Source organism: Patagioenas fasciata, chromosome 1, assembly GCF_037038585.1.
Source record: "Patagioenas fasciata isolate bPatFas1 chromosome 1, bPatFas1.hap1, whole genome shotgun sequence".
NCBI classification, from domain to species: domain Eukaryota; kingdom Metazoa; phylum Chordata; class Aves; order Columbiformes; family Columbidae; genus Patagioenas; species Patagioenas fasciata.
In genome coordinates, this window is record NC_092520.1 from 45,968,753 (window position 1) to 45,990,899 (window position 22,147).

Genomic DNA, 22,147 nt, shown 5'->3' on the forward strand with positions numbered 1-22,147 from the left:
GCTGCTGTTCTGTGTATTTTTCCCTCCCACAAAACAGCTAGGGATAACATTTTTTAAACACTGCAAAACATAGAAAAAAATGCCATCTTTTCTCCATTAACTGGTTTCTACTCATTTAAAAGAAATTTTTACTGTTCCTGTCAAATGAAAGAATTAATAGTACATAGGTAGTAGCATTAATAATCAGTATTTATGACAGAATCCCTTCGGCAGAGCCACCGTTTTATCTATATGAACAGAGGTATCAAAATCTTATTTCCTACCCTGTCCTGATAAGGGAACAAAATGAAGTCCCTGGACAGCAGTCATATTAAAGAAAAGAGAATTAAGCTCTTCAAGCAGAAACAAGCATATAACATCCTTGGCATGACTCCTCTGTATTCTTCGAAAAAACATTTACATGGTAAAAGTAAGTAAACCCACGGTTTATCTCATGATAGAAGCAAATACACACAGTTCGCAAACCTTTGGCTTACATCAAGCTTCAGCAATACAAACAATTTGCAATTTTGACAAAAAACAGAGACATTGACAAACATCAGCATTTCTTCAGAATTTAGTACCTCTACCCAAAATTAAAAGAGGTACCAATGAACTAGTGATATATGTTTTGGGGCCTTGAGGAAGGTGAGGAGGGTGTTAGATAGGCAGACTGGCAGAGTAAAGGCTTTACAATCCAACATAAAACTATGACAACTACAAAAAGCCTACATTTGCTTAATAAGGGTGTATTTCATTGGCATCCAGTGTAGTTAAACAGACTAATTATATGACTTTGCAGCATATCTCATATTTTGTGATGGACATCTATTGTACAGAGAAACATGGAGTATCCATATCTAAAATACTCAAGTATATCTCAAAGATTATTTTTGTATCTTATAAAGCTGTATGTATAAAACATGCAAGAGAAACCAACAGCAGTGAAGTGGGATCATACTGGCTTAGCAACACTGAGAAGACCAAACTAGAAGCTCTCCTTTGCTCTGGGAGCTTCAGAGATTCCTGGCTGTTACCACACTATATGTCAGTTTAGATTAATAGATCACTGCCCTAAGAACCTCATCTACACATCTTTTAAACACCTCCAGGGATGGTGACTCCACCACTTCCCTGGGCAGCCTGTTCCAATGCCTGACAACCCTTTCCGTGAATAATTTTTTCCTAATATCCAATCTAAACCTTCCCTGGTGCAACTTGAGGCCATTTCCTTACATCCTATCACTTGTTACTTGGGAGAGGAGACCAACACCCTCCATGCTACAACCTCCTTTCAGGCAGTTGTAGACAACGACCAGGTCTCCCCTCAGCCTCCTTTTCTCCAGGTTAAACAGCCCCAGTTCCCTCAGCTGCTCCTCATGTCACAAGACAGAAAGAAAAGTAACAACCAGGAAGGAAGCAGCTTATCCAAAATCATAACCTATTAAGACTTATACTGTTCTCCAAAATCACCATCTATTAAACTGATAGTCCCATGATCATACTACCTACAATGGATCGGATGCTCAATTTCAGATCAATGGCTACATAGCAGCTCCTCATGAAAGGATTTCACTATACAGCTTTTCTTAAGAAGATAAATGATCACAGCTCAAACAACTAGTTTTGCAACTACAATGAATCTCTGCTTTCCTATGATCATTTCTCTTCAAATATAAAAGCTTTGATCAAAATATACAGAAACAGTATATTTAGGAGATCTAAGATACTCAATATTTGCTTTATCTTAAAATATATAGTAATGGCTACAAAGAAACATAAAATGTAAATACGGTATATACGCAAGGAGGGTAAGAGGCTGAAATTAACACTGCTGAAATATTCTGATTTTTCTTTGTTCACTGTTCTATTAATACAGTGATAACATAGAAAATTCAACCTCTCTTTATAAAAATCATCTCCAAAGTATATTTTACAAAATGTACCGAGAGATTTTATTGACTTCAAGGATGACTAGAAAAAGCTTGTATGTTTAAATGTGACAGGGTAATGTTAGAGTTGCCAAGCCTGCATACTCATGAGTTGAAAAAAAAATCGATTCAAATAAAAGTAATGTGACATTCATTTGAACAGGGAATACAATGACTCTTTCAGCCATTTGGTTTTCCATTTGTGTTTTCAGTCACATAAGAGACTTTTTCCAGTCTGCTCTATTCTTCTGAAACCAGCACTGGTAGAATAGCTTTGGATTCTAAAAATCTTGTGTATAAACAGATTATTTTACTATATTCTGCTTATCGTGTCATTCAGTTATCCAAATCAATACAAAAGGATGAGCAGATGTGGAGTATTTCACGATTTAATCTACAGAACCTTTGGCATTTATTACTTAATGGAACATCTTTTGCCACATGAGTTATTCACCTCTAGAGGACTGCAGTGATCAAGTCTCACAACTTACAAATACAGTTCTTGGACAATTCAGATACAAGGTGTATTCGTGCATATTCTCAACTTAGTTATCACCTTAAAAGAGATTTTATTTCAAAACTTTCTATCAAGAAAGCAGTATCACTTTATGTCATCAGGCTTTAGCAGGAAAAAAAATTAAGACAAGCTACAAAATTCAGGAGCTTACAATAGAGTTTGTAAAATTTAATCAAGTTGTGTAATGTGTAACACTAAAATAGCATGCAGTAAAGACCAAGGCATTCAAAAGTAAGCCAGTGAACCTCGACTTTTGTTTTGTGGCCTTTAAGGAAGAAAATGTTAGCGAACATTTTTTTTTCCTCTTTTTATTATGAATCTAACCAACAAATCTTAATGCTTAAATAAGGCTATAATGAAATTAAATATTTTCAGGACATGCTAAGTCCTTTCAAAAATTTGAAAATGCAAGAGAGACACAAAGAAACCTTCAACTTGAAACTCACTCACAACACTTATCTTATTATACAGAGCTATATGGTTATAATAGTTGCTTTTGTAAGACTTTTGCTATGTTGGCTGCTTACTAATTCAAAGCTAAGAAAGCATGTGACTTTTACCTTGTGTCATTGAAGACGTAATGTAACTGGTTAGTTAAAAGAAAACTAGGCATATCTACCAGCTCCAAATAGTCTAAATGTGATCAAAACTAATTCACAGCACTATTTATGAAAAGAAAAAGATAATATTTTATCTGAACTTCACAGAAGCAGAGAGAGAAATGTATGATAATTATATGTGGTTTTTCACGTTCCATTGTACCCAGCCTATGTATTCAAATTTTAATTATCAAGATTACATTATCAAGACTGAGTGTTTACTTATTTATGACAACCATTTCCTTTCAGGTTTCTCCCAGGGAGCAGAGTGTGTGTTATTCTCTAGAACTAAGTGTGTACTAGAGCCATTTGAGATAAACCAACCAGTAAGTTCTTGACGTACATGACAGCTGAGATTAAAACTGTTCCTTTCGGCAAGCAAAAAAGTATTAAAACCAGTTAAACTAAGAAGCAAAACAAAAATCTAACATAATACCCATCCAGACTTAATACTATTTCCTGAAGTTAACTACTTAGTCAAGGTGAATTTACTTTTACCATGGGTGAACAGGTAAAATTCAACTGCTGCATACAAGTGTTATGTCTTGTGAAAATATAATATAGTCATGTTCTACTGAATATTAATTTCTAAGGCAAAAAATACAAGCAAGATTTTAAGCAAATCTTTTTTCCACTTTTTCATATATTCTACAACAAAATAGACAAATATGCTTGTCATCACAGTGTTTGAGTGACCGATGGCTGAGTACAAAAATAATTTGCTTCCCAAATGAGATATTGAAGTAATTCCAAAAATAAGAATTTTACTGAAAGAAATCACCAAATAGAATTATGTCAACAAATAATTTGCAGACAAGAAGCTGAACAGGAAGGAGGTTTGGTCACATCATACAGTGCAGTTTGTCAGAACAGGGGATTTCTGAACTGCCAGATTTGCCTCCTACCAAACAACCCAGTTTCACTGGAACTGGGAATATCTCAGTTCTTTTATGACTTGAAAAATAAACAAGATGACATTGCTGGCTGCAGGTGTTTAATTTGGCCAAATATTTGTGAGCTGTCTCCAACTGCAGCAACAGGTCACTCATGTAAGAAGACAAATCCAATCTAAACAGCTGTTTCTGCAATCAGATCTGGTTCTCACATTTTGCCCTGAAGAAATCAAGGTACTGTCCATGCTGAGGAATGCAGAAAAACAGACGAGCCAGAAAGGCCTGCATTTTCATAACATTTTTGAGAAACATTGGTTTGACTAATATATTTTTTCTCTCCTTTTTTTTTTCTTTAAACAAACAAAACTAAAAATCAAACTGTATCTTGTTTCCAGAAAAACTATAACATTTGAATTGTACTGATGCTGATCACCATTAAACTTATCCAGATAAATTATGCTTACTCTTATTAGAAATTCCATTTTTTACTCAGTCTTGATGCTCTGGTATTCTTTGATTAGCAAACAAATAGATACGAAGGACTCAGGTGTAAAGCTCGCAAAATTATACACAAAACCCAATAGAGCCTGAAGAACTTTGAGTTTTTAAAAATCCTTCAATTACATTGATTCACTGCAGGGTGTAAGCCTCTTCTGAAATCATAGCATCAGTGGATCGGTTTACAGACAATGACATTTTGCATCAGAAACACCTGGTGCAGACAACAATCTTAGATGATTATACTTCTGTTATAGCAGTCCTTGCACTTTTTTTTCTTTTCTAGGAGAGGAGGCTTCAACATAAAAAGCCTCACACCTTTCTACACTCCACCCTCATTACACAATAGCCCTCAAAAATGCAAACACATATAATATTTAGTAATTACAACATTGTTTACCTCAGTACTCATTTGCAGCCTTAATTAAAGAAAGTCTTGTAATGAGGATAGAGTGTACTTTTGGATATTTTTCAAAGGCACCTTTTACTTACGTCAACAGGTACCAGAAGGCTCTTGCCAAGATGTTGGTTAAAAGAGAGACACCAGGCTTCGGTGTAACCATTCATGTTAGGAACATACTTCTTTATTGTCTCATCATTCAGCCTCAGCCAAACACCATCATCATTATGGATCTATGGGAAACAAGCAACAAAAACGAGCCATGCCCTCCTGTAACTGTTCCGTAGCTAGTAAGGATTAACAGTGTTCAAACAGTAGCAAGGAAGTCATCATCTTCACTACACTGACAGAATGTAAGAAGAGGCAAAGAGGAATATCGACAAAATCAGAATTTCAAAGCAATGGGAGGCATATCTTTTTAGAGGGCAAAGTACAAAGATAAATTTAAATCAGATCATGTGGTAATAAGAGTAGCTTTGAGAGAGAAGAGGAAAGCAAGCCAAGCCTTCATAAATTCCCCACTTGCCATTTTTCCACTGCTGATATAACTTAGATTGCAAAGATATTCCTTGTGTATGAAGTTATATTCTAAGAAAAATACATGCATAGCAGTCTATCACACTAGTGATCTTTCAAAAGTGTAAAATGTAATGAAAACGACACCTACATCTGAATTTGTGTAGTGTTGAACTAGTAAGTCATGAACAGCTAAATCCTCAGAGACACTACTGTGAGATCAATTCTAGGAATTTCATTTCCTCATTATCAGTCTCAAAAAGTTTGTTACACAGGTTTTCAAGTAAGTAAATTAAAAGGAAATGACAGCTTGAAAAGCTAAGTTAGTAAACATTTAGATTTTTGCTACTTAAACTCTTATGTTCTTAAGTTGTGTATGTCAACACCTAAACATAAAAAAACATTATTTGCATTAATTAACTTTACATCTTAGCCCAATTTTCAACAGAAATGTCTAATTAATTACCTCGTCAATGAAAGTGATGGATCCATTGACTTTCACTATGCCTATTTGCTCACTTTGAAGGGAAGGGTGGCTACGGATACGAAGCCCTGCACTGTCCTTGGCCACAAATTTGCGAACCTAAGAGAAGCAAAGGAAGACAGTAAGGAAGAAAAAATTGGAACAGAGCTCTCAAAGAGTAAAAAGAAATAGGTTTAACAGATTTTGAAATGCTAGTGACAAGATGGCAGTCTCAGAGTTACAGTTTGTTGCTAGTTTCCCATGGCTGCTGTGTATAATTCCACTTTTTTACTATAACCAATAAAATATTAAGGTTCAAAAAAGTGCATTGATTCAGTCTTGGAAACAACTGTTATACCACATGATATTCAGTAGAAACTTCGGATTCTTTTAACTGCAACCCCCCCCCCACCCCATTTTATTCATTCTTGCAAGTTTCAGGGGTTTTGCCTTTTCAAAGTCAGTATTTCCAGGAACTAATCAACCTGGGATTACCAGTTCTCATTTGCACTACCATACCATTCTGTTTAGTCAGCTTTTTGCCCAAAATTTGGGTATTTTCTTTAGCTAAAGAGTTTAAATAGCCATTTCAAAATAGAAAAAGAACAGATCTTTCTACTTCTTCATTTTATTTTTTCAACTAGCTATTTCAATAGTTTCTCCCTTTTTCACAGGAATGTTAGATCAGATGCTCCTTGTTACTAGTTTAATTCACCACAGCCCCCAAGATCTCACAGTTTTTACTCAGTATCATTTTTTTTCACTGTTCAAACACATTATCAGGCACCTGTCCCATAGTGAACAAACTTATGCCATCCATTTGGTTTCAGATTTTAAGAAGTGCATATATTCTATGCATACGGTATAAAATATTTTTCTTGGAAGCATATTTTCAAACTCCACACGTAACACTGAAAAAAGTACCAACTGAAGTATGGACTTAACATAAAGCACAGAATGATATGGAAAAAAAAAAAAAGAAAAAGTAACGAAAGGTGACAGCAAAGTGCATGATTTTTTTTTTTTCCCAAAAAATTATTTATTTTAGGGCTACTAAAAAGGCAAACAACCAAAAAAATCACCATGGAACCATGTAAAGAATCAAATGCAACTTACTCCAAAATGTGCAAGGTTTTGCTTACTAGCAATCCTGTTACTCCTAGGATTGAGATTTTCCTCAACAGGCAAAACTAAAACTTCCAAGGTCCTTGTAAATATATATGGCTGAATGACTGCTGACAGCATTCCCAACATAGACAGGTCTATAAACAAAGCCTTGCAAATTAGGGATCCCTGCACCGTAACCCTCAAAATGTTATTTCAGATCAGTTTGCTAGAACTTGGATTAACAACTTGAATTTACAGGAGGAAGAACTCACACTCAAGATGTGAATACACACAGGCCTGGAAAAAGCATTCTTCCCCTTTGCAGCAGCTAACTAGTTAATAGAAAACTTCAAGCTGTAACCACAAACTGTTTAGGAATCAGATCCACTGCCAGACAATACACTAAAAAAAGAGATGAAAAATTATCTTATGCTCATTTCTGATCATCACAAAAAGCTTAATTGTCTGAGTCTTCTTTCTGATACAGCACCTCTTTGTTTGGAATATTTCTTGATGGCACAATGGTTCAGTAACTGTCTTGTAACACCCCCAGAGTCAGTTCTTCCATGGAGCATACACAAACTGGACCCCGACCAGAAGTGACTAGTGCAGAAATGCACAGCAATTAATAACAATAAAAATCACAGAATGGTTGGGGTTGGAAGGGACCTCTGGAGATCACCTAGTCCAACCCATCTGCTAAAGCAGGTTCACCGAGAGCAGATCACACAGAAATGTCTCCAGGCAAGTTTTGAATGCCTCCAGAGAAGGAGACTCCACAACCTCTCTGGGCAGTCTGTTCCAGTGCTGCCGAACCCTCATAGTACAGATGTTTCTCCTCATGTTTAGATGGAACTTCCTGTGCTTCAGTCTGTGCCTGTTGTCCCTCATCCTGTCAATGGACACCACAGAAAAGAGTCTGGTCCCATCTTCTTGGCACCCACCCTTGAGATATTTATAAGACTTGATAAGATCCCCTCTCAGCCTTCTCTTCTCCAGGCTGAACAGACCCAGCTCTCTCAGTCTCTCCTCATAAGAAAGATGCTCCAGATCCCTAATCATCTTTGTAAGCTCTCCACTGGACTCCCTTGAGTAGTTCCTTGTCCTCCTTAAACTGGGGAGCCCAGAACCAGGCACAGTACTCCAGATGCAGCCTCACCAGCCTGTACATCTCCCTTACAGTGCACAGCAGTTCTCAAGAGCTTTGCTGTTGTGCCTTCTTATTCAGTGAATCTGAAAATAGGTACACCTCTCAGCACAGAAAAGTGCGTTGTACAGGATAAAGCAACCTTGACAAGAAGGTTAACACATAAGGGGATGCAAAAAACCACCCCCTGTCCAGAGCTCTTGGGTTTGGTGGTGTGTTTTATTTTTTTTTGTTTGGTTTGGTTTTTTTTTGCAATTGCTACTAGCTACTTGTTCAGTCACATGAGGACAGTAGAAACAGTCAAAACATGTTAGTGACCAGTCATTCTAGAACCAGTCTTGCCCCTTCTAATGCAGCTAAATTAGGATTGCTTTCTTCTAGTTGGTTTCAACTACCTTGAATTACATTATCTAGCTTGAAAGATAATGTGTCCCTCAACAGGATGTGGAATAGTATTTCCTGCACATTAATCAGAGTTTCACAGCCAATGAGGCTGAATACAGATCACTATCAATAATCTCCTTTATCAACTTGGATGGATGGGAAAAATCAGATTTTCATCTGACTTCAAATAACAGAGAACAAAACAATAATATATAAATCAATATATAGTATCCAATACAAAAATCATAATATAATATCCATTTTCACCTTGTGATTCAAGTAAGGTTTGACTACAAAATTGAGATGTTCCACTGTCTCAGTGAAAATACTTTGGTGTTTCTACTTGAGAACAGATCACCACTGAGTATGCACCCTTAGTATCCTTTGGCTATAACTATCTGAAATTCAGGGCTGCCAAAGAAGAGAAAGCAGTGCTTAGAGCTCAACTAATCCCTTTTTCTCAGCTAGACATGATTTGGTGTATTGGACTGTCTCTGACTGATACATGTCTAATTGGCTTTCTTGGTTTCAGAAGCATTGAGCACAGTGCAATAATTACCTTTCTGTATTATTTATAATACTGTTGTTCATACACAAAGAATTACTCTAAACTGTCTTGTTATGGGATTTCTTATGGCACAGAAGAAAGAAGACTAAAAAAAAATTATCTATCATGAAAGGTCTAGTTTATTTTTGCAACAGGCTCTACAGAAAAATGGCTCCTCTTTCACAGAGACTACAACTTGGAGCAAGAAGCAAGACATGCAAGCAGCACAACACAGGGAGATGATTAAATACTAGCTAATGCCTCAGAACACCAGTGGTCTAACTTTTGTCAAGTACTTTTAGCTGTCATGAAGATTGTTACTTGACAAAATGTAGCAATTATGTATGAACCAGTCACCTCAATTCCCATTTTAATAACTGAAAAGAAAGACAGCACATTTATCCAGCAATTTATCTCAATTTAGATGGGGATGTGTGTCTCACTTTGGTGACAGCAAACAAAACATATGATGATCAGCTTGGCCAGAGATGTCATTAAGTTCTGTGAGATCAATCTCGTCCGGTAGGATCTAGGAGTTTTAACTAAGATAATGGAGTAGCCAGGAAGTCCTTCCAAGAGAAGGGAGGAAGCCTACAAGTATTTTTTTTTTGGGGGAAAAAAAAGGCAATGAGGGATAAAAGATTCTGTGGAAACTAAAGGTAAATTTATTTTTGTTATTTTGAGGTGTGGATGTAAGGGAAAAGAATCTTGTTAGTAGAAGAAGCAGGCACTGGATGCATTTATTACAGACTGGGGAAACGTACAATGAGGTTACTGTCTTGAGATTATTCAGAAAGGTGGAAAACAAATCAGGATGCACTGCCTAGGTAATAAGTCAGAAAACACCTGATCCATTTTGTAACCATGTATTTCTTAGCTGCCTTTGCAGTTGTAATGAGAGAGGGAAGCATAACAACTTTGTGTTATTTCAGGATTCCACATCGTCTAATATAGGTTTATTCCACAAAAAAAAAAGGTTCAGTGCCTTGTTTAATATCCCTTCCTGCTCATGTAAGGGAAATTGGAAGATGGTTCCCTCATCTGGGCATTTTCCTTACAGCACTGTGACACCATCTTTCAGCTTTCCTCTACGATTTTTGTCTACTTTAGTCCTTCAGGATAGAATGATAAGGTGAAATGGGGAAATCAAAAGCTTCAGAAAGGATTTTTAAAATGATTTTTAAAATAAAATCATGATATTCTAAGAAAAGAACATATCACTAAAGAAATTAATTTGGGATTTTGTATTGACTGAACATCCTTATCATAAAACAAATGAAATCTTTGTAAAGCCCTTTGTACAAATTATTTTGTAGTATAGTATCAAAGTAAAAGAACTAATAAAAGTGCAGAATGCAGTCTGTGGCTTTCATAATAGTTGCACAATGTTTGTGTGACAAGGCAAGACTAAGGCAGCTCCTGTAAAGTGGCTAACAGTTTTATTAATGACAGAAAAAAAAAAAAAGTGTTAGTACCTTTCATTTTATCCAGTATATTAATTTCATTCAGCACCTCAGAGCAATTAGAAAATATCCCTAATTCCCACACCACTATAACATGATAAAGTATGTATTAAACAACAACAAAATCCCACCCAAATATAACTATTTTGTTGTTGGTGGGTTTTTTTTGTTTGTTTGTTTGTTTTAGTTCTGCAAACCTTGTTTGGCTGAGGTTCTGCTTTTGGTTTAATAAGTTGAGTTCCAGGAGGTATCATTCCCTTTGGAGGATCTTTTACTTTCACTTCCAGTCCAGCATCTACAAGCAAACAAAGACTAAGTTTAAAAAAAAACATACAAGGGGATATATCAGTCAAAAAGTAACTACAGTTTATCTCTGCAATAAACAACACTTGCAGTTGCTTCATGGCGCAAATTTTTACTTTCTCAACATTTGTATCTTCTTATACATTACAGTTAGACTTGATGATCTTAGAGGTCTTTTACAATCTAAATGATTCTATGATTCTATATGTGGAAATTTTCAGGCACATAATTTCACACTGTTATCTGATCACACCTTGTGTTTAGAGCACAATTCTGTAATTTTGTATCCTAGTAGTGTCTGTAGGGGTACGTTTCCAGGAATGGTGAATACAGAAGGGTTTAATGTTTGAGGGGTGCAAGTAAAAGCTCCCAGAGAGGAAATAGCCTATGCATGCTATACTGTTGCAGATGCTAATTGCAAAATGTGAGAAATAGGTAAGAGCCTTAAAAGTCAAATTACAGAACCAAAACACGTCTACAATGTAAACAGGCAGCATCTTTCATTACCAAGACTATTATAAAAAGAGAAGGTACTGGAAAAATACCTCAACACAGTAACATTCTCTGTGAAGAAAGATACATGTGAAAAAACAATTCAAACTTAAGTAATAGATGGATATAACTTTGAGTAATAATCTTAAAAGAAATCGTCTCAAAATCAGTGTTAAAGCCAAACTAGAAGCTAATGGCCTCAGCAGATCTTTTCAGGTTTCTTGTTTCATTTTACAGGGTGACCCTTTGAAGAGCAACAACTTGAAAAGAACCAGCCAGACCTAGTAATAAAACCATTGGTTTTGGTAACTTTCTTTTAAACAAGGGTGGAAATAATAGAAGGAATCTAGAAGTATCAAGAACATAAAAGGTTTGAAGCAGAGAAGAAACGAAGTGCTATCAGTACTTAGGCAGTTAAAAGTTTAGAGAATTATGGGTCAAGCATGGGTACGTGAAAGCTTGAGAGGGGATAGTAAGATACTATGATTGAACCAGAACAGGAGTTACATTGAAGAAAAATGGCATAGATAAGTATAGAGTATACTCACATCTGTTTAATAACCAAGGTTAACAACTGTATTCTGGCATTTCTAAAAGTTAACCCTACACAATAAATGAGGATGGTAGAATCCATGTAAAAATATAACAGCAGTTGTATCTGAACTACAGTGTAAAGTTTATTTCCAGGGATGGCAGACTGGAAAAAATATAAATTGAGTGAACTGCCACCTCCTATGAAGGAAAATGTCACTGTTTGAGGAACAAAGATAAACATTAATAACAATCTTTTATAAATCTTATCTTCTGTTGGTAACACACAAAACTGAGCAACCCATTCCAATCCCACATGAATTATGTGTATTTTTATTTACAAAAGCTGCTGTTTGGTATTGGGAAAGAGGAACTGCTGGTGCTGGTGACCTCACTTCAACTCTCCTACGAGATCTGGGGTTAACAGCAACATCTTCAGAACCTCCACTACCATCTCCACCATACCGCCAGTAAGACTAACAAGAGACTATTTGAGACAGAGACTCTTTTTCAGAGGGGGATCTTACCATTGTGTGCTACATCATCTCCTAGTATAGCCCCTAGGACCAGCAAGACAACTAAAAAATTTTCAACAAGGAAGAAACTCAAAGCTTTTAAAAATTAGTCCAAATAATTGAGACTTGGGGAAGAGTCTCACTTAAGACCACACTTTCTCAATTTTTCACAAAATCACAGAATGTTAGAGATCGGAAGGGACCTCGAAAGATCATCCAGTCCAATCCCCCTGTCGGAGCAGGAACACCCAGATGAGGTTACAAAGGAAGGCATCCAGGGGGGTTTTGAATGCCTCCAGAGAAGGACACTCCACAGAAGACATTATTTACTTCTGCACAGTCAGGAACAACTTCCCCTTCTCTTATGTTCTTCAGTGTGGTTTTTATTTTGTGTGTATGTTGCTTTCCACAACACTCCCCCCGCCCCGCCCTGCTCCTTTAACTACATTTATCTTTCTCTCAGCTGAAACAACAGATTCTTCTTCCAACATTGAGAATAGATAATCAGATACTCTATTGATCTGGTAGTCTGACCACATTAAATACATGATTTGCCACATATTTCTCTATTCCCATGAGAGAACAGCTGTTGTCTTCTTTTCTTTTGAAAAATAAGAGGGAATTAGACAGAAGGCTTCTGAACTAAAACTTGGGTAACATGTTTTGCTAATAATAAATCTTATGAGCACCAGGACATATTTATCAGTATACAAAGTGGATATACTATAGATTTCTGCTTAAGTATAGTGAAAATTAATTACCTATTTCAATGCCATCTATAGTAACATGAATGGTATAGAGACCAACAGCTCCAGGAGTCCAGTTTGCACAGTATGTACCATCATTATTGACTCTGATCAACATATTTTCACTGGGTCTAGGGATAAAGAAAACAATGGAAATCATTAAACACTTATTGTCTTATTGAAAATAATCTGTAATACTTAGTCTGGAAACTTTTATTTTTTTTCTGTCAGATCCTCTAAATACCGTTTTTCCCTGTCCAGTGTACTGAACACATACTTATCATGAACTCATAGCCCCCAGTGATACATTTATTTATAGCAAATGATGAAAGAAGACGTTCAGAGGAAAGCTAATACAGATAAAGAATCACTATTAAAACAATTAAGAATGAAGAATTTTAAACAGAATCTCTAAACTTAAAAAAAAAATTATAATACATGATTCTTGTAGCATTTCTACCCTTAAGACTACCTGGCAGTCTAGGCTGTGAGTCTGGGTATCAGCAAAAGTGAAAGGAACATGGTAATTTCAGGCCCTGTTAATAAGTAACTTTTAATGTTTACCTCTTAGGTGTTGGTGAAGCAAAGCGCAGTTCTTCAAAAGAATAATTTTCATATGCCTATAAACAGATTAAATTCAACAAACAGAAAAATCAACAGTTATCAATTATACTACAGTCACAAATTAAAAAAAGCAGAGTATTTTCTCAAAGAACACACTAGTCTGACTTGACTTTCACCAGAGGCACTGATCAGGGAACCAGAAACCAATTCCAAGACACAGAATGAGAAACACAGACACATATACATGCATTAAAAAAGTGTCTTTGCTTTCTCTTTAAATTGCTGTTATTTAGATAATAAAGGTAGCTACTGCTAACAAAAATCTTTGTTCACAATCTAGTCTTTGAATCTCTTGTAATTTAGCCTGTACAAAAGCCTTTGAATACTGGTAGTTCATTGCAGACCATGTGAGGATAAGAAAGTAAATATGTTGCAGGTCAACACACAGTTTTGGGTATCAGTCCCCCAAACATGTCATAATTATCATGAAGTGAGCAGCTGGACTTTCTAATCATATTCGGATGTTTCTATCAAGTACTGATACAACATGCTCCACCATCAATTACTCCAGAATATCTAGTATCCAGATATCCAGTATCCAGCTACTGCAGCACTATCCCCTACAGAAAATAACCTTATACCCTCTAAAAGATGTTAGTTTGATAATTTTTCCATCTAAAAGATACTAGTGTGCTGATTTTCCACGTCCATAAATCCTTACTGATTATACTAAGTGTTGTCCCTCTCTAACTCCTAATTAATGACATCTTATTAAGTTGTCCAACTGCTAGTTATAGACGTTACATCTCTTAACTGAGTCAATATGCTACAGATATGTAAATTTGTTGCAGGTGCTAAAATAAACTCAAATCAATATTAACTGTTCAGTTCTGGGAAAGTCTCTTAAGTTGATCCATTTTACAATGGCTAATTTCAATAGGTGATGCTTAATATTTATTCATTGATACACAAATCATTTTATGACCTTTTTACTATTCTGTGCACTGATTTTTTTCCTACGTTCTTCAGTTATAGTTTTTAATATAGATTCCCTGCAACACTCCAACCCTATCTGGATACACAGAGCTGTTTTCATTTCTCCTCAGACTAGTTTGTTAAACAGTGTAATCAAAATCAAGACAACTTTTTAAACTCTAATCCAGTTCATAACTGCTTTACAGTTCAGGTAATCGCTCCTTTTGATGTACCTAGTTTTCTGCTGAACTTGAATATAATCAAAGTCATTTGTAAGTAACTCATTTTTAGCTTGTGATCATACTGAAATACACTTTTTTCCTTCTCCTTTGCACACTTTGGATGCTGATTTTCACAGTTACATTGCTAAAATGATAGTAATTTACCTTCATCATTGTAATAGCAATATATCGAGCTTCTTTTACTATCATTGGCTCGTAAGATGAATCAAGCTTGGGTGAAGGAAGTCCTCCAAAGGTCATATCACCGCTAGGGGAAGCAGCTGTTGTGGGACTCCCAGGTATCCGTTGCACTTTTTTTACTTGTTCTTGTTGCAAAGATGTTTTTTTCTGAGAAACAGGAATAGCTTTGACTTCTACCTGCAATAAGACATGGAATACAAAAGATGATTTAAGGAGAACACACACACATACGTATTATTTTAGAACTGATAAGGTACAGTGACAAAGAGTATCAAGATCAGAGAGTGGCTGGGATTGAAAAAGACCTCTGGAGATCATCTAGTCCAACCCACCTGCTAAAGCAGGGTCACCCAGAGCAGATCACACAGGGATATGTCCAGGGACATTTGAATGTCTCCAGAGAAGGAGACTCCACAACCTCTCTGGGCAGCCTGTTCCAGTGCTCTGGCACCACTGAAGTAAAGAAGTTTCTCCTCATATTTAGAAAGAACCTCCTGTGCTTCAGTCTGTGCCTATTGTCCCTCATCCTGTCAATATGCACCACTGAAAAGAGTCTGGTCCCATACTCTTGGCACCCATGCTTGAGTTATTTATAAGCATTGATAAGATCCCCTCTCAGCCTTCTCTTCTCCAGGCTGAACAGATCCAACTCTCAGCCTTTCCTCCTAGAGTACTGACTACAAATTCAGCTGTGTCAAAAACTCACACGTCCATGTTTAACACTTTGCAAAGCAACGCACAGAATCTCTGAAAAACGTAAAAACAGAGGACAGAAGTAGTCAAGTGCCTCAGTACACAATCCGAAGGGCCAGTGTCAGTTCTGATGGTCCCAGAGCAATCCCTGGGAAGCAGCCTGTAGTCCAGTACGCCCGGTTAAGGTTTTCGATAACAGAAAATGCCACAAAGTAGAGAAGAGAGCCTTACAACTGAGTGCACAAGTTCCAGAGTAAGTCATCAGGGCCTGCTAGATCTGGATCAGCAGTGGTCAGGTTGGATCTTGGCTGGCTCTGCTACCCTGCTGTATCAGCACAGTGCAAGTCAGCTGTACTTAGTTTTGTGAGGAAGAACAGACTATCTGGAAAATAAATTTACTCGCTAGTCCTCCTAAAATTGCCATAAAGTGCACTGAATTGCTGCAGATTTCAAGTGCTGTTTTAATTTACTGTAAGTTATATCAGCACATTTCACACTGATTGAGTCCAACAGAATGATTAAACTGAATTAAGACTTCTATTACTTTAATACATTAATGACAAAAACCAGTAATCGAACAAGAAATCCAGCAACAATTCTGATGTGTATATTTTGACATACCCTTTTCCTGATTGATAGAGAAAAAAAAAATCACTATTCAAAAAGGTTTTTTTACTTTCTTTGTCATACAGTTAAGTTGGTAATTACACACTTAAATTTCACTCATGCTGTGTTTGTGACTGTTTCTGTGTTACTGTTGTAGACTCACAGGCCATGAATGCGTTTACAGCTCACTGTAAGATAACTCTCAATTATTACAATCTATACAAAGAATAGATTTGAGAGTTCCTACCACAGAAATTATGCTTTTGTATAAGGTACTTTACTTGCTTCTGGGCTTGAATAAAAGCAAGTCTTGAAAATATCTGTACTACTCCAGAGTAAGTGGACTTATGCAGACACAACTTAACTAATTAAAACAACGTCAAAAAAATTGTGTTCAGTTTGTTTTGTTTGAGTGTTTTGCTACTTCAAACCAAGCAGCCAACTTTTATACATATCCTTTAGATTTTAGTCTAAAGCTTTAAAGGGTTTTCTAATCCTACCTGAAGCTGTCAAAAGAAAGAAAAGAGACTAGTGCTGTTCTCAGCTAATATAAAAGCGACCATAAAATGGTCCGTCAATGTGCTTATGATTCTTTTTTCCCATCACATTTATTCAGTTTAAAATGTATAATACTCCTTCCTGGCTTAAAATTTTTAAAATAGATTCTTGTCACCTTACAAATCATCATCAAACATCGCCTACAACTGATCATTTTCACAACTACACACGGGTAGATCATTACAGACAAGCTACAAATTACATGAAATGTTGTTGGCATAACGTAGAATTTGATAATTTTGTGGATTTAGAGGTAAGACAGACTGACTAGACTGAACTTAAAAATGCCACTTCCTGCCCTATACAGGAGTATTCTGTGGAACATCTACAACAAATACTAAAAGAAGTCACCATGAAAAACAGCCAAGATGACAATAATTACCTTCATATTAGGAACATGAACAACATCCCCATACTGGTCTTTTGTTTGTACTGTAATAACAGTTGGCCAACCACATCGAATGTCATCCTTATTCAAAAGCAGTGATGTTTTTTGAGGATCAGCATATGAATCTGGCTGAAGCCACCTACAACAAAGACAAGCAATCTTAGAATCTCTTACAGGCCTCCAGAAGATAAATTCTTACTCTGTACAGACATGACTTCCAGATAAGAAAGCATGCAGAAGGTCTGAACACTTAAATGCTTTTACCTAATATATTAATAGAAACAATATGGTCCAACAGTTTTACTTAACTAATATTTGATGCAGCTATCAAAGTTCTACAGGTAATTGTACAGAAAAGCAACAGCACACAGGTTTTGAAATTTAACAGATAACCAAACATTTTCTATTTTGTTGCAAAATTTAAAAATTTCAGCTATAAATTAAAGGATTTATTCATGAAGCACACCAACTTTTTACCTTGCAAGTCGACCACCACTTGATCCTGGTACACAAGCAATGAAATCCTCCAGAAATGACTGCTCATTGCTTTGTACCTGCAGTGGAAGATTTCCTTCAAGAGCTTCCAAAATGGTTGGTGAGTGAGATAGTGCCAAGCCTTTTCCCAGAATGCCAGAGTGAGATTTGCACACCTGTTTTTTGTTGGGGATGAAAGAATGCAGACAAAATAGATTTTCAGTATCTTATATGCAGACACTTACCCATAATACGACACAACTGGCACAGACATCTAGGGATTGGAAACTATTGAAGTAGGAGCCGAGTGGATAAACTTAGTACTGAGATGAAAGTTAAAAGAAGTCAGTTCAGTCCATAAAACAGTAATTTATGTCAAATAAGATTAAATGATCTTGAGTTGAGAGAGAATGTCTGGAAGAAGGAATCAGGCAACATGAACTTCCATGTTAAGAGTATCTTAAACTGCTAACTGTGAGCAGAAGAATAATGAATAAAGTCGTTCTGAAAATGTGACCAATGAGTATATTCCAAAAGAAAGTAAAAGGCTAGAGATGTAACACAGAGAAGGACAGATCTCTCAAAAAAGATACTTTTGGTTGAGACAAAGCAAAAGAAATCTCTTCTTTGCAAGAAGGGAAGGTGGAAAGATGCATAAAATATTTAACAGACAAGACTAAAATACACCATGAATCAATTACTTGCATGCACACTCCTAGCTCACTTTTTGGTTCAGAACACACTGGTTCCAAGAACACATTACTGAAAAAGTATTTCTTACAAGGAACATCTTATTCCTCCTAGACAGTGTCTGTTGCCTATTTTGTCATCTAAGGCCACTGTGACCACTAAATTTCAAAACAGTTGCTCTGAAAATAATTACAGAGTCAGACAAAGTGTGAAAACTCCTGTTTTGCTGTGTATCATCAATTAGGGGCTATAGTTAGGGAGCTACCAACCAGCACTAGCTCCCAGCACAACAAATAAAATATATCATTAATATAGAACAACTACAATTATATTATTTCGGACAATAATGAGACTTGATAAATGTTGCTGTTCAACTGAAAAATGTGATTTTATTTCTGCAATTACAAAGAAATGTGGAGGATTAATTTTGGTAACATCTAAAAATTTGTTAAATTATGCAACCTAAGCCAGACACCTGATATTTTGAAATGTATTTGGTCATCTAAGGTCCTCTGATATTTTATGTAACTTTTTTTCTAAGTAGATTTATTAAAAAAAATATTTAATGCAAATACTAAACTTCTGTAAGATTTTCTTAAGCTGTTTTATAACAACCCAGTTTCTCTCCTATTGTAAAACCGTTACAAGTGATTTTCTTCCATAGCAGTCAAAAGGTTGCAATGTAATTATGTGCTGAAGTATGTAATGGGAATAAAAAGCTGTGGTATACCTGTAAAGCAGCCTCTTCAAGAATCTCAAGGTCTTCTTCAAATTCATTACCTGCTGTAAAAATATAACTTATTTTCATAAAAACAAATAAACTTATTTTTCATATCAATAATATTGACATTTATCTACACAGGATGGAATGTGAAATTCAACTCTGTTTAGTGAAGCCTTTTATATTACAAAATATAAGTTTGCAAGATGATGTGTAGCATTTTTTAACCAGCAGTTGAAAAATTAATACTTTCAAGTAACATAGTAAACATGCAGTACTGTGTAGTTCAGTGCACAAGCAAATAAACAATATATGTTATACAAAACAAAAATCTGGTACTTGTCTTATCTCCAAGAGAGTATGTATGGCAAATCTTTGGAGTGACTAGGTACTTTCAGAAAAAGATTTTGGAAAGTCATGATGGTTTCTGGGAAGCAGTACAGACAAGTACACACCAGCTGCTCCCTTTTAAGAACTTACCCTATTAATAATATTGGAAAACCTGCACAATTTTCGTAAATGATGATTCTTCGCAAAACATAAAATTCAAATACATTCTACTCTACAATATTTCTTTCTCAAAAATGCAACTCAGAAGTCCGATTCCAGAGTGAGTAGAATTGCCAAACACAGTCTTTTAACAGAAAACTTAAGCAGATAATACTATTACCATATTTCTACTCTCTCAAAAACATATCAGGCAATTCTACTTGTAAGAAGAGAGAAAGAGAAATGAGAAAAAATTTGAGACATTTTTAAAATTCGAAGAAATAAAGATATGTAAAACCTCTGCTCTCAGAAATAACTTCTACCAAATTTGAAACAATTAGGTAAGTAACATTAAATATATGAATCAATACCACTTGGTTACTGACTAGATCTTCCTCTTGGGAAGAAGTAACTTAACTGGAGTCTTGGAGAACTGACAAGGAGGAAGCTGTGATCTTTCGAACATCGTAACTCAAATAGTATTTGGGTGTACTTTCAAAGATAAAGATTTCATAATACATGAAAGAATCACTGCCTGGTCCATCTTCCTTCCGAGCAAAAACAGCTAAAGCCTTCTTGATGTCCTTTCAAAACACTCTTTCCTAATGGTTCTAGAGGAATATATACACAAGTATTTGGGTACTAGTATACAGAACATACCCATTATAACAATTATTAAAAGATCCTCATGAAGAACAACCTCCTTAAAGTCAAAAGACCAAAATGAAAACATGCAAATAAAGCTAAAAACAGAAGGGTCCTAGGAGTATGTAAGTAACAACTATTAACTGTGTACTGAAGTCAGTTCAATCATTCTGTTTTCCCTGAGATAAAGTTTCCAGACAAGCATTGTTGTTGTTTATATTTTTTTTCCTCTTTACTCTTGTGATGCCCTTTTTACAACCTTCCACAAATGTACCTGCTGAAGATAATTTTCAAGCATGTGTTTCCTGTTCCCTTTTTTTAAGAAACTTTGTGAACATGGCAGAATTTTATTGTCTTCATTAAAATCACCAGGTTTTACAAGAACTTATTTGGATCCAGAGATCTAAAGAGCAGCTAAGAAACGGAACAGGATTTACTTCTCCCACTTAGGGTCAGTGAAGCATGGAGATAATGAGCTCAGACTTAGGAATGACTAGATAACTTTATAGCAAACGGAGGACAAACAGGCTCCTCCTTTGCCTGATTAATTTCATTTTTCTTACATCATAGAATGACATGAACAATCCTCTGAAGATGTCTACATTAATGCTAAAAGAAGGCAGAGTTACTAGCTTAGATCTAGATGCTTAATTTCTAAATACCAAAATTCAGGCACTAGAAGTGAAGTTGCCAATCCTTTTCTAGATTAAACCTTTTTCTTATGTTACTTTCTTTTCCCTGTGTACATAAACACATGGATCAAGGGTAAAACTGTAGAAATTATAAAATAAAGCACGAGAAGTCTCATACAAAGGGCCTTATTATGTATATGCATTATGAGACAGTCTTTTATATGAATTTACAGGTTTTTCCTAAAGGACACTCCATTCAACCAATACGATGATATTGCTCTGCAGATAAGCAATGGTAGTAATATGGTGTTTTTTAAGACACCATTCACTTGTAGCAAAAGGTAGAAGATAAGTAATCTACAATACAGAAAAAGGAAAATTAGTCTGATACTAAGTAATTTAAATGTTGCTCTAGAAAACCACATTTTACCTCTTTTCCAGCCACAGTGTTTTCCTGTGACACGAAGCAAAACACTTTAACAAAGCAAAACAACAGACAACAAAAACTCATCTTAAAAAGGCTACACAGTGGTTTACATCAGCAAATGCTACCACTGCTGTCTATAACTCATCAGCTTTGTATAGTCACAGGGTCCAGCGGTCTTGTAGAGAAATAATACGCACGTACGATGTCTGTTTGTCATTAGCTTTGTAATATCATCAGCACCACTAACAGATTTGGCTGAAGTCCTTGAGTTGGTGTGAGGTAAACTGTCAGATGAATCCATTGTAATTACATCAGAAATCAGGATCTTTATAGGCAATGCATCCATCTCTCCTCTCTTACGGATCACACAAAACAACTTTCATAGGTGGCTAACACTGCATAGTTAATTTAACTGCATGTTTTATTTCAAATTCCTTCTGAAAGCATACAAAGCCAATTTATGTACCACCTACTTTCCCTTTTTGTTTTAGACACTGAAAATTAGAAAAAACAACAACACACCTCAGTAGGGAAAAGTATAAAGTACTAGAAAACCTGGGAAATTAAGTTAGAAGCATTTAAATTTCAGCTTCTTTTTTGCAAAGAGAACAGCAGGATAAATGGGTGCTAGGAAAGGCAACAAAACTAATGAGTTAATGCAGCTGTTTGGAGGATAAGACGGCTCTGTTTAAACTGTAGAATTGCCTGTACTTTTGAGAGAGAAACACACATCTACCAGTGCAATTGTGGTGCCTATTTACAACACAAAGTAAGAAATTTGCACATTCAAATACGAAAGCAAAATACTAGGTTAAAAAATTCAAATTAGGTT

The 22,147-nt window shown here is 35.8% G+C and overlaps 1 protein-coding gene across 21 annotated transcripts in view; it reads right to left on the reverse strand.

Annotated features, from left to right (window-relative positions):
- The window catches only part of MYCBP2 (MYC binding protein 2), a 200,431-nt gene that overhangs the window by 64,950 nt on the left and 113,334 nt on the right, over positions 1–22,147 (reverse strand). For 12 of the 21 annotated variants that reach the window (XM_071806379.1, XM_071806376.1, XM_071806406.1 and 9 more), the window contains 9 exons: positions 19,132–19,184; positions 17,715–17,887; positions 17,232–17,376; positions 14,957–15,169; positions 13,596–13,651; positions 13,047–13,162; positions 10,642–10,739; positions 5,800–5,916; positions 4,910–5,050 (listed from right to left, as the gene is read on the reverse strand). In XM_071806379.1, the coding sequence (XP_071662480.1) occupies positions 4,910–5,050; positions 5,800–5,916; positions 10,642–10,739; positions 13,047–13,162; positions 13,596–13,651; positions 14,957–15,169; positions 17,232–17,376; positions 17,715–17,887; positions 19,132–19,184 (1,112 nt within the window). The remainder of the gene's footprint in view (positions 1–4,909; positions 5,051–5,799; positions 5,917–10,641; positions 10,740–13,046; positions 13,163–13,595; positions 13,652–14,956; positions 15,170–17,231; positions 17,377–17,714; positions 17,888–19,131; positions 19,185–22,147) is intronic. The other 9 variants (XM_071806388.1, XM_071806378.1, XM_065829563.2 and 6 more) reach the window with 2 other exon arrangements.